We start from the raw sequence: 12,998 nt of genomic DNA on the forward strand, positions 1-12,998 counted from the left end.
CATCTTTGAAAAATTGTTCATTACCACTGCCACTGTCTGCCTTCCCACTTTGTGACAGTGCCATTGTAAATATGGTCCTACTGTATAGAATATATGGTAGCCTGACAACAATGAGGTGACGCCATTTTTTACGCTCATCTACAGTATAGCCTACAATGTTTAAGATATTCTCCTATTACATTCGACGTACTGTTAAAGAAATGCACGGTTGCATGACTTCATTAGTAATTGGCAGAGGCAATCAATGTATCCAATTTTGGTCCTTCAATGTTTTAGGTAATATCTAGCTGTTTACATCATTTTGTAATGGGAGAATACACTAGGCCTACTTCCACATAATTGTGAAGGATATGTAGACGACAGGCGGTATGGGATTATCCCCGACCAATGGTGTGCCTATTGTTAATTATTGAACATGAAATCGCTAATTTGCTCACTCCCCTTGACAAGTACGAGCGCTCCCATTTACTGTTCCGCTATATATTGATGCAAAGTTTGTGTTGGTCGGATCAGACTCACCTTGGGGTGACACCAAATTACCGTGACGCCTCCATGTGTAGTTATGGTGACCTGCATGTGTAGTTATGGTGATGCCGGGGGGAGATAATATGGCATGTGCAATCATTTGAATTTCAAGACAAGGGCGGTTAAACTTGTCTCTCATATTTACATTTTTCTTACTTTAGCTGCTTCGATTAACCTGTCTAGGACTGGGGTGCCGCTAGCGGCACACCCCCCCCACATTCCACTGAAAAGGCAGAGCGCGAAATTAAAAAAAAATATTTTTTTTAAATATTTAACTTTCACACATTAAAGTCCAATACAGCTAATGAAAGACACAGATCGTGTGAATCCAGCCAACATGTCCGTTTTTTTAAATGTTTTACAGGGAAGACACAATATGTAAAGATATAAATCTATTAGCTAAACTCATTAGCATAAGACACCATCTTTTATTTGTCCACCAACACCAGTAGCTATCACCAATTCGGCTAAACTAAGATATTGATAGCCACTAACCAAGAAAAAAACTCATCAGATGACAGTCTGATAACATATTTATGGTATAGGATAGGTTTTGTTAGAAAAATGTGCATATTTCAGGTAGATGTCATTTTTTACAATTGCACCCACCGTCACAAATGGACTAGAATAAATATATAGAGCAACCTGTTTACCTAATTACTAATCATCAAACATTTCGTAAAAATACACAGCATACACTAATCGAAAGACACAGATCCTGTGAATACAGACAATATTTCAGATTTTCTAAGTGTCTTACAGCGAAAACACAATAAATCGTTATATTAGCATACCACATATGCAAACGTTACCAGAGCATTGATTCTAGCCAAAGAGAGCGATAACGTAAACATCGCCAAAATATATTAATTTTTTCACTAACCTTCTCAGAATTCTTCCGATGACACTCCTGTAACATCATATTACACAATCCATATACAGTTTGTTCGAAAATGTGCATATTTAGCCACCAAAATCATGGTTAGACAATGACAAAAGTAGCCCAGCTGGTCAGACAATGTCGTGCGCCATATTAGACAGTGATCTAGCCGTATACATAAATACTCATAAACGTGATTAAAAAATATAGGGTGGACAGCGATTGATAGACAATTTAATTCTTAATACAATCGCTGCTTTACATTTTTTAAATTATCCTTACTTTTCAATACAGTTTGCGCCAAGCGAAGCTACGTCAAACAAGATGGCGTCCTAAGCGATTAACATTTCTCGACAGAAACACGATTTATCATAATAAATTGTTCCTACTTTGAGCTGTTCTTCCATCAGAATCTTGAGCAAAGAATCCTTTCTTGGGTCTAATCGTCTTTTGGTCGAAAGCTGTCCTCTTGCCATGTCGAAATGCCCATTGCGTTCGGCATGAACTGGAACCCTGCCCAGAGATTCACAGTGTCTCAGAAATAAATGTCCCAAAATCACACTAAACGGAAATAAATTGCTATAAAACGGTTTAAATTAACTACCTTATGATGTTTTTAACTCCTATAACGAGTAGAAACATGACCGGAGAAATATAACTGGCTTCACTAGTGCTTGGAAAAAGTGCAGGTCGGTGTCCACCGCGCGCATGACGCATCTGGAAAAGAGTTCCTACCTACACGTGTTTTTGTTTTATAGGGGCTGTGATTGCGCAATCGATACCATTCAAATCGTCATCACGTAAAGGCATCCAGGGGAAGACGTAAGCAGTGTCTGTATGCTCATAGCAATAACAGTGGCCTTTAAACTGACTCCAGATCAGGGGCCAAAATGTGTGAAATCTGACTCCATGTCAGGGAAATTGCTGTAGAATGAGTTCTGTTCCACTCAGAGACAAAATTTCAACGGCTATAGAAACCAGAGACTGTTTTCTATCCAATAATAACAATAATATGCATATTGTACGATCAAGAATTTAGTAGGAAGCCGTTTAAAAAATTACACGATTTACATAAATAGTGACAACAGCACCCCCAGCCTCAAAGCATTTTGATGACTGTTAGGCTATACTTTTTAAACTGTAAGCATTTCAAGTTGCATTAATCAGTTTTCGAACATTGGTTTCAATGGTCATCAAATATTTACTTTGCGTTGGTTTTACTGGACGATATCTCAAAGATATAGGTCTAACTCACTATGTAAACTTTTTCAACTATCATTAACATGAATACTTTCAGCCAGCTGAGCAAGCACACAAAGATTTTCCTGAAACTTCCTTTTCTCGTTTCAATTTCTATTTTCAGCTCAGACATAATAGTACAGAAAGTTGAACTTTATAAAATCAGACACATGCGTCTGACCTCACTTCATGACCTCTCACCTTTGGCGTCTAGACTGGTGGCACGATGGCTGCTGTCAAACTTCCACTTCCTGAAGTAAGGCCCTGCCCCCTCCAAGCTTGCGTGACGTCTCAGTTTGCAGAGAAACTGCAGAACGGAACCCTGGTGGCCGGGGACCAGAAACGTTCCCCTCACTCCTCTCACCCCCCTCTCTCGCTCTCCTTCCATCCTGACCCATTCCCCGTCCCCTACAGCCTCCGCCTGTCAAAGCAGATACAGAGAGAAAGACAACGATGGATAGTGAGGGATGGAGGAGATATGACTCAAGACAAGAAGCAGCAGCTAAGCCTCTAGGGAAACTTCACTCATCTTTTCAGTCTGTGACAATAATGTCTCCTCCCAACTTCCTGCAGCTATCCTTTTCTAATGCGTAATTTTATATAAATTGTCCTATTTTATGTGTACAATTGCAAAGTCCCCCCCCCCCCCAATCCATGTTGATTTTCAGTGGTTTTGACAGAACAGATATGAGTAGGCCTAGAGATCAGGAGATACTGTAGATATAGGACCCAAACCCCAGTCACCAAGGGGCATGTGTGGTCCATTAGAGTCTGTATTGCCAATTTTTTTCAAGCTAGAATCCTTACTTGCTACATCCATTTTTGGACTGATAAATCATTGACATATACCCATTGATTCTTCAAGATTATTACTTATAAAAGCTTAGTTCAACTGTTGTACCCCACCAGGACCCCAAATATAAGCTTGTTTCACTCAAATGTTTGTAAACAAACACTGTATAGCCTCAAAACATGGTTAAAACTATACATTTAATATCATGGATGGTCAGTCCTTGCATCCATAGCTCTGTCTTTGAATTTGAGAGTGGTTACATTTCTCCAGCCCGGGGCGGGGAAAGGATCTTTTAAGTGTGTGTATAAAATCATGTATAACACTCACAGTTCTAGAGGAGGGGGTCGGGGGGCACAAGATTGGCGGACTGTGGCTGAGTCTGGGGTCCAATAGAATGTAGTGGTGGGTGTCTCCAGGGAGGGCACCACTAGAGCTCTGGCCCAACCAGGTGGGCACAGCCCTCTCTGAACACTAGGGACAACACACGAGATCGAGTTAGGATCAACCAATAAATTCTATGTTTTTTTTGCCATGGAAAAGTAACCATGCTAAATGTAAACGTCTCAGAGGCTTGTTTACCTGGTAGAGGGCGAGTTTGGAAGCAGGTGGTTTGTTGACGTTAAGGCTGCTGATCTCTGTAGACTCACACTCCATGATGCTGAGGATCTTTGGGGTGGAGGGTGGGGGGGCCAGGTGCAGGTGGGTCAGACGGGCCTTCTTCAGGTGATGGAAGTCCCCGTTTGTAAGGGTGTACCTGAGTAGGAGGAGAGGAAGAAATGGTATCTAACTTTCATTTAGTCAGGAGTTCCTGTTGGATGAAGAGATTTTGTTTTTCAAGGAAGACCTGGCTTCAAAGACGTGGACAACGCTCCGCTTCTACCACCAATCTGTACTTGTGTTGCACCCATAGAAAACGATAGAGGACTCATTATGGCATCTGTGAGCGCACATGTATCTCCATTTTGAAGTAGTACATTTTCTTCTACTACTACTTCTATGAGTTGATAAATAAAATGAAAGGGTACATACTGCCACCTGGAGTGTGTTGTTTGAACAGGTATGAAGCCAATGTTGGCGATTTACTGCCACCTGCAGTTATGGAATGTTTGTTCACAAGTATAAATCATTGGCTGATCCTGATGACCCGGATGGAATTATGTGATCCTTCCTTAACCCATTGGAAGTCACACCCAGTTGACTACTTCAAAATGATGAAAGTCCTCAATGGTACTGCCCATGCTAAAACTGTATTTTGGGCCCCAGAGACCTCCATCTATCTCTATGGTTGCACCATCAACCTGAATGGTACACGGCAGCCATTTTGTGAATAACATTGTCCTGTACCTGCGTCCTTTGTCCTGAGTCTGGCTCTCCTTTTTGTATAGTGCTGACTCATTGAAGGAGACGCGGCGTCCAGTAGAGCAGGTGGACATGAACCTGTCGGTCTCTTCATCATGGCAGCTAGACGCAGAGAGAGCATCTGACTCATCCAACTGGATGGTGATGTCTGAAGAGAAGAAAGGAGAGGAGTAACAAATAAAGAAAAGGAGGACGTGTTAGTTGCTATGGTTTTGATCAAACTTATTCTGTGTCTAAACTGAAGTAGAATGTACATCCTCCGTACCTTGCGTGGGCAATGAATCTTCCACATAGGTGGTATTAGTCTTCTCTGGATCATCACTGGCCCTGCACTCAGAGGAGAGAAAAGAAAGAAAAGAAAAATACACTGAACAAAAATACATGCAACAATTTAAAAGATTTTACTGAGTTACAGTTCATATAAGTAAATAAGCCAATTTAAATAAATTCATTAGGCCTTAATCTACAGATTTCACATGACGACTGGGAATACAGATCATAATGCATCTGTTGGTCACAGATAGCTTAAAAAAGGTAGGGATGAGGAGCAGAAAACCAGTCAGTATCTGGTGTTACCACCATTTGCCTCATGCAGCGCGACACATCTCCTCTGCATAGAGTTGATCAGGCTGTTGATTGTGGCCTGTGGAATGTTGTCCGACTCCTCTTAAATGGCTGTGCGAAGTTGCTGGATATTGGCGGGAACTGGAACACGCTGTCGTACACGTCAATCCAGAGCATCACAAATATGATCAGTGGGTGACATGTCTGGTGAGTATGCAAGCCTTGGAAGAACTGGGACATTTTCAGCTTCCAGGAATTGTGTACAGATCCTTGCGACATTGGGCCGTGCATTATCATGCCGAAACATGCAGTGATGGCGGCGGATGAATGGCTCGACAATGGGCCTCAGGATCTTGTCACGGTATCTCTGTGCATTCAAATTTCCATCAATAAAATGCAATTGTGTTCGTTGTACGTAGCTTATGCCTGCCCAAACCATATCCCACTGCCACCATGGGGCATTCTGTTCACAACGTTGATATCAGCAAACCGCTCACCCACACAACACCATACACGCTATTTGCCATCTGCCCAGTACAGTTGAAACCAGTGTGCCAGTGTCCATCGAAGGTGACCATTTGCCCACTAAAGTCAGTTACGATGCCAAACTGCAGTCAGGTCAATACCCTGGTGAGGATGATGAGCATGCAAATGAGTTTGAAAGTTTGTGCAGAAATTCTTCAGTTGTGCAAGCCCACAGTTTCATCAGCTGTCCGTGTGGCTGGTCTCAGACGATCTCGCAGGTGAAGAAAGCCGTATGTTGAGGTCCTGGGCTGGCATGGTTACACGTGGTCTGCAGTTGAGGCCAGTTGAACGTACTGTCAAATTCTGCGGCTTATGGTAGAGAAATGAACATTCAATTCTCTGCAGTGGTGGAAAAAGTACCCCATAGTCATACTTGAGTAAAAGTAAAGATACCTTAATAGAAAATGACTCAAAAAAAGTTACCCAGTAAAAGTCTAAAAGTATATGGTTTTAAATATACTTAAGTATCAAAAGTTAATGTAATTGCTAAAACATACTTAAGTAGCAAAAGTAAAAGCAAAAGTATAAATCATTTCAAATTCCTTATATTAAGAATGAACCAGATGGCACTACTGTTTTTTAAAATGTATTTACAGATAGCCAGGGGCACACTCCATCACTCAGACAAAGCATTTGTGTTTAATGAATCCGCCAGATCAGGGGCAGTAGGGATGACCAGGGATGCTCTCTTGATAAGTGCAGGGAGTGTATGGAGTAAAAAAATACATTATTTTCTTTAGGAATGTACTATAGTGAAGTAAAAGTTGTTAAAAAGATAAATAGTAAAGTAAAGATACCCCCAAAAGCTACTTAAGTAGTACTTCAAAGTATTTTTACATAAGTACTTTACACCACTGATTCTCTGGCAACAGCTCTGGTGGATATTCCTGCAGTCAGCATGCCAATTGCATGCTCCCTCAAAACTTGAGGCATCTGTGGCGTTGTGTTTGTGACAATACTGCACATTTTAGAATGGCCTTTTATAGTCCCCAGCACAAGGTGCACCTGTGTAATGATCATGCTGTTTAATCAGCATCTTGATATGCCACACCTGTCAGGTGGATGGATTATCTTGGCAAAGGAGAAATGCTCAATAACAGGGATGTAAACTAATTTCTGCACAAAATTTGAGAGAAACAAGCTTTTACGTATGGACAATCTCTGGGATCTTTCATTTCAGCTCATAAAACATGGGACCGACAATTTACATATTGTGTTCATATTTTTGTTCAGTATAGTATTACTGGTACTGTCTCTTGGCCCTTTGGGTGCAAAAATAGATCTCCAAACAGCACAGATTGAATGCTCATTTTTCTTTCACTGAGCAGTAATCCACTTCTAACATAACACCCTAACACTGTGTCTCCTAATCCATCTACACAGACATGCAACAGTATTATGCTGTCTTGTTCAGTTAATCCATAATACGCATTGGGTACGTTCAGAGTAAGCGTAAGGGACATGACCTATAATACTGTAATTGTGGTTACTGTAGAGGAGAGAAGTGTGTGTGTTTATGCGTGTGTGTACATGCTTGTGTGTGTGTGTTTGTGCGTGCGTGCGTGCGTATTTGTGTGTGCGTTACCTGGAGTTGCGGCGGCCGCCCACACAGCAGCGGTGACAGAACAGCGACAACAAGGAGAGCAGGATTAGAGTGCCCCCAGCGAACACACACAGCAAGATCAGCAGGAGCACATAGTTCTCCACCCGCTCTGCTGACACTGGCAGCTCCTGTATAGAGGGAGAGACTACAAGGGTAGTAGTACAGTATAGTACCCCTAGTACCTTACCCTAGCCTAGCCACTACCCCTTTGGGCCAATGGGAGTAGGTAGAAGTTGCCCAAATAGATCTGTGGTAAAGGGAACTATCTATCTATCTCGAGGACTCTTAAAGAGTGACTGAACACACTGATTCCACATGTGTTTCTCTGCTGCTCATTAAGAAAAAAAAACGAGATTTCAGCCTTGGGGGTGAGGTTAGATGTGGCCGTTACTGATGTTTGTCCCCCATGGGACACCATAAGAACAAAGCCAGTATCACTTCCGCAAAATAGATAACTCAAGAAATCTGAAATGAATGTTGACGTTTTTGCAGAGGAGGTTTTAGTCGCACAATTTTACATCTAGCTAAGGTGTTTGGTGCAGTATTTCTAAAGCTAAATTTGCGACGTGTTGTCTAATGTAAAAAAGGTCTGATCCGCTGTGCTGATGGGAAGGTCTGTCTCACTGTCTTTGTGTTCTGCGGTAGGATTGGATAGAGTGCAATCCCCGCAGCTGTGTTTCCCGTGTTAGTGGGCAAGTGAGCATTGTCGAAATCAAAACCCAACCATCAAGTAAGTCACGACGAACTCACTTAAACTCAGTTTTGGACCAGACTGACTTCATGACCAAAATGATTTACACTTTGTAGTCAGTTTTGACACTAGAATAAATGTTTCTGACTAATATTGATTTCACATATGCTGTTTTCTTTCCAGTGGCGACCCGTCATTCAGGGCAGCTGGGGCAGAACCTGTTTAGCAACCAAAAAAATATATATATAACACATAGATCCCCTGAATGCAGCTCACTCTCCAGCTCAAACTCTCAAACACAGAGATCCCCTGAACGCAGCTCACTCTCCAGATCCCAATCACCTGAATTCTGATCACCTGTTCACACACCTGTATGTCCTTTACACACACTATGTAGTTCAGTTCTTTGCACCCCATCATTGTGAGGTATTGTTTGTTTTGTTACACGTTCTAGTCGGAGCTCTGTTTATTTCCGTATTTGTCCTCCTGTGTATCGTAGTTTTTTTGCCATCCTCACTAACGACACCTTTTTGCCTATTTCCTGCCTGTACTTTTGCCTATCAGATTTCCTGTCATCAACCTCTTGCCTGATCTCCGGACTACATTATTAGCCTTTCCCTGCCTGTACGGTTACTTTTCTGGAGTTCCTGTGTATGACCTTCTGCCTGTCCCTGGACCCAGCTATCTGCCTCCTCCTGTGGTCCTTCACTAATAAACACAGCGCTTGAAACCAGCACTCTGTCTCCCATCGTACTCATTACAGTTTCAACCTAGCTCAGTGCTTTCTGTGGTGATGTGGAAAATACAGAGTGTAGGAGTTGGTAATGTTCTCTAGTTGTGTCACCACAACATCTACAGGGAGAGCTAGAAAGGTCAAGCCCCTTGGGTGCTGCCATAGATTTACATTAGAAGTGCCCATCCAAGAAGGCTCAAGGTCATTGGCCACAGATAAAATTACGTCAAATCACATATATCATATCTCACAATGATCACATAGCTTAGATTGGACTGATCATGTCAACATCATATTGTCAAAATCTTAGCTAGATAAGCAATCATCATCCTGAATCAAGTCGACAATCTACTGGCAAATCCTTTTAAATCGTTCTCATATGAAGAGAAATTACAGGTAAAATGTATTGGTGCTCATCAGCCATTGGACATAAACATTACACAAGTTGGAAATGCAAATTCAACAATTAGTGGTTTGGAAGGAATCATTGGCTAAATGCAAGCGTTGCAAAGCAATCACTAGCCTGCTATTCAGTGGAGAGGGTATGTGGTCCAAGTCTGGGTATAAGGGTCTCTTTTCCAAGCTTAAAAGGATAAATATTCACTTGCAACCACATGGGCCATGCTGTCAATCCAACATGACTTCTGCTGCGTTCAAAACAACTGGAATCTCTGAACTGGGAAATCTCAGACTTCCGTGAGTTCAAGATAACTGGGAATTTACATTTTGAAAGGTAATTCAACTCGGATTTCTGGCCTCTTTCTAGAGCTCCGACCTGAAGATCACTGACGTCATGATTCAACCTTGTTTTTTTCAGAGTTACCAGTTGTCTTGAAAGCACCATAAATCCAGAGAATGCCAGACTTTGATGACAAAGTTTGATGACAAAATTTGCCCACAAGAAGGACTGCCGCGCCCCCTTCCTGTTCAAGTGAGGACAGCACAACAAGGTGAGCCCAAAAATGTCTTGTATGCTGCTGCATAAATTATGTAATATGCCAGGGAGATAGTATTACTTTGCTAGCTACAGTATGCCTATGTGTATGTTGTGTAGAAACCCGTTACTAGCCTCACCCTAATAATAATTTGGTGCCTTTCCCCCTCATAATTTATTGTACTGTTCTGACTTGGTGGTGCACATGTAGCCTATAGCCTGTTTTATAGCCTGTTTTATAGCCTGACTGGCTGTGCATTCACTTATGACTACACGGCCAGGCACTACTCCAACACCATCATTAAGTTTGCCGATAACACAACAGTGGTAGGCCTGATCGCCGACAACGACAAGACAGCCTATATAGGTCACCTACCCGTGTGGTGCAAGGACAACAACCTCTCCCTCAATGTGATCAAGACAAAGGAGATGATCGTGGACTACAGGAAAAGGAGGACCGAGCATGGCCCCATTCTCATCGACGGGGCTGTAGAGCAGGTTGAAAGCTTCAAGTTCCTTGGCGTCCACATCACCAACAAACTAACATGGTCACTGGGGCCAAGCTTCCTGCCATCCATAATAGGCGGTGTCAGAGGAAAGCCCATAAAATTGTCAGAGAGTCCAGTCACCCTAGTCATAGACTGTTCTCTCTGCTACCGCACGGCAAGCGGTACCGGAGCACCAAGTCTAGGTCCAAGAGGCTTCTAAACAGCTTCTACCCCCAAGCCATAAGACTCCTGAACATCTAATCAAATGGCTACCCCAGACTATTTGCATTGCCACCCCTTTTACGCTGCTGCTACTCTCTGTTATTATCTATGCATAGTCACTTTAATAACTCTACCTACATGTACATATTACCTCAATTACCTAAACTAACTAGTGCCCCCACACATTGACTCTGTACCAGTATCCCCTGTATATAGCCTCGCTATTGTTATTTTACTGCTGCTCTTTAATTATTTGCTAGTTTTATTTCTTACAACTGCATTGTTGGTTAAGGGCTTGTAAGTAAGCATTTCACTGTTGTATTCGGTGCACGAGGCAAATAAAATTTGATTTAATTTGTCTGCTTATACGCCCTCTTTATTTATTCTACCATTCTGACTTGGTGGACAGGGAGAATACTGTAAGAACGCCCCATGTTCTCAATTCTGTCGCTGTACATTTCAAAAGTGCTGAACAAATAATTATATGGACTACGTCCGCCTTAGCTCTCTCACTAATGTCTTAATCGAAATTACGGATTGGCTCTTATCCGCTCATTGTTCCCTTATGACATAATTTGTACATCTCAATTGTCAGTAGAGGCTACATTTGTTTAAGCAAGTCAGCCATATCAGCTATGTTTTTTAAAAAGGCTGTGAATGAGGCTGAATGAACTGTTTCGCTGCCAGACAAGGCTCCGCTGACAGCCAGGTGTAGCGGTGGTAAGGATTCATTCCATGGTGCTGAAAAACTCCGCTGTCTGGACAACTTTATGTAGGCCCTAACAGTTTGTGGGCACCGTTTGTCACCGTTATAGTGCAATGAATGTATTGTTTGGTGTTGTGTAGTGGCTTTGCTCGCATGCATCCCCCCAAAAATATTGAGTTTGCCCCACCAAGATTGACATGCTGAAATCGGCACTGTTTCTATCAGAGAAAGTGCTTATTGCCATCAGTTGACCTTTAAGCTTCCATTTCTGCTCCGTACCCTAGTGACTTACACTTTCACTGTTCACAGATCTGAAAAGACAGAATAGGTGACAGAAATATGATTGAAAATCTATTGTACTTCATATCACATCAAGTTGTTTTGCCTTGCAATCTATTGTTGTATAACGGTTGTGTTTCATTATGTATTGTATTGCAGATCAATGGTTGAATAGATCAGCCAGGTCACCCGTGATACAAGTCAGTATTCGACATCCAACCATGTCTGAGGACGTCGGGAGATGATGTGGAAACTGGCCACTAGGGAGCAACAGTGAGTGCTGTTACCTTGAAAGGAGGTTTTGATTTTGCTAGGGTGTTGTGGATGGGGATGGCGGATGGGCGTAAGCATCTGCCTCTGATTCCAAAGGTTGCAAGTTATAATGAATACATTGATGATCACTTATTTAACTGTTTACAAGGTCAAATAATAGGCCTAGTATTCTAATTTGTTTCAGCATAGCGAATCTAGCGATGCTTTGATCTGATGTTGGGTTAGAGAGAGAGAGAGAGGTCATGAGCAGATGAGCTCCCACATTTTTCAGCATGTTTTTAGAGTTAGACAAACTTAAGATTTTTTGGCATGGACATATACAGAATGCTACCCTAAATGCTCCCTCCAAATCCCTCCAAACCTACAACCTGATTTAGGACGGAATTACCTGGAATGCTTCCTACACCCAAGGATTATTATTCCAAAGCTATACAGCAAATGCTCTGGGAAACAAACAGAAATCTGAAAACACCATCCAACCTGGAACTGAGTGAGTAATGCTTAGTCTAAAGCTATTTTTTACTTTCAAAAGCCAAGAAGAAAAATACATTACAATAATATATTTTACTTTATACGGACTGAATGCTAAGGCTACCAAGCTTGCTAGGACAAAGAGATACAACTTCAATTAGCACTGACTTGTGAAGCGAGAGGTGTCGAAGCCTTTGAGCCCAACAAATGGCAGGCTACCCCACCCAAATCCAGAGGCCTTGATGCCCCCTCCTGCAGAAATCTGCCTCCAGACATAAAAGCTTCTCCCAAGTGGGTGACACCAACTCTTGTTGCATGCTGCACTGCTGCTTGAATTCCACCTGGATTTCTGTTCACTGTCTGCTCTGGTTGTCCCCCCCCCTCTCCCCTCCCGAGCTTTCGCTCTCCTCCAGCACACAGGCACTGTTGGGGCGAGTGACTCTGAACTTACAAAGGCTAGCCCCAAGTCGTTATATATTTAAAAAAATTCTTGTGCATTTTGCTATTTGCCTCATGACTCCTGCATGCTTTGTTGACTACGAACTTTCTTTACCCAACCGTGGGACAGACTGTTTGTTCCCACACTCGGGACTCTGACTCTATTGGTTACACAGACTTTTGGCCTCCCATCCCATTCTAACCACCTCTCGCCGGCTTTTTATTCATGTTACCGGATGAAATTGCTGTACAATGTGATCTTGTTGCCATCTGAT

The 12,998-nt window shown here is 42.3% G+C and overlaps 1 protein-coding gene across 1 annotated transcript in view; it reads right to left on the minus strand.

The window, feature by feature from the left end:
- The window catches only part of LOC129824355 (uncharacterized), a 41,162-nt gene that overhangs the window by 17,871 nt on the left and 10,293 nt on the right, over window positions 1-12,998 (minus strand). The window contains exons 3-8 of the mRNA XM_055883945.1: window positions 7,471-7,616; window positions 5,062-5,123; window positions 4,782-4,944; window positions 4,017-4,191; window positions 3,765-3,908; window positions 2,846-3,065 (exon numbers count right to left, since the gene is read on the minus strand). Of these exons, the coding sequence (XP_055739920.1) occupies window positions 2,846-3,065; window positions 3,765-3,908; window positions 4,017-4,191; window positions 4,782-4,944; window positions 5,062-5,123; window positions 7,471-7,616 (910 nt within the window). The remainder of the gene's footprint in view (window positions 1-2,845; window positions 3,066-3,764; window positions 3,909-4,016; window positions 4,192-4,781; window positions 4,945-5,061; window positions 5,124-7,470; window positions 7,617-12,998) is intronic.

This window comes from Salvelinus fontinalis, chromosome 26 (assembly GCF_029448725.1).
Source record: "Salvelinus fontinalis isolate EN_2023a chromosome 26, ASM2944872v1, whole genome shotgun sequence".
Lineage (NCBI taxonomy): Eukaryota > Metazoa > Chordata > Actinopteri > Salmoniformes > Salmonidae > Salvelinus > Salvelinus fontinalis.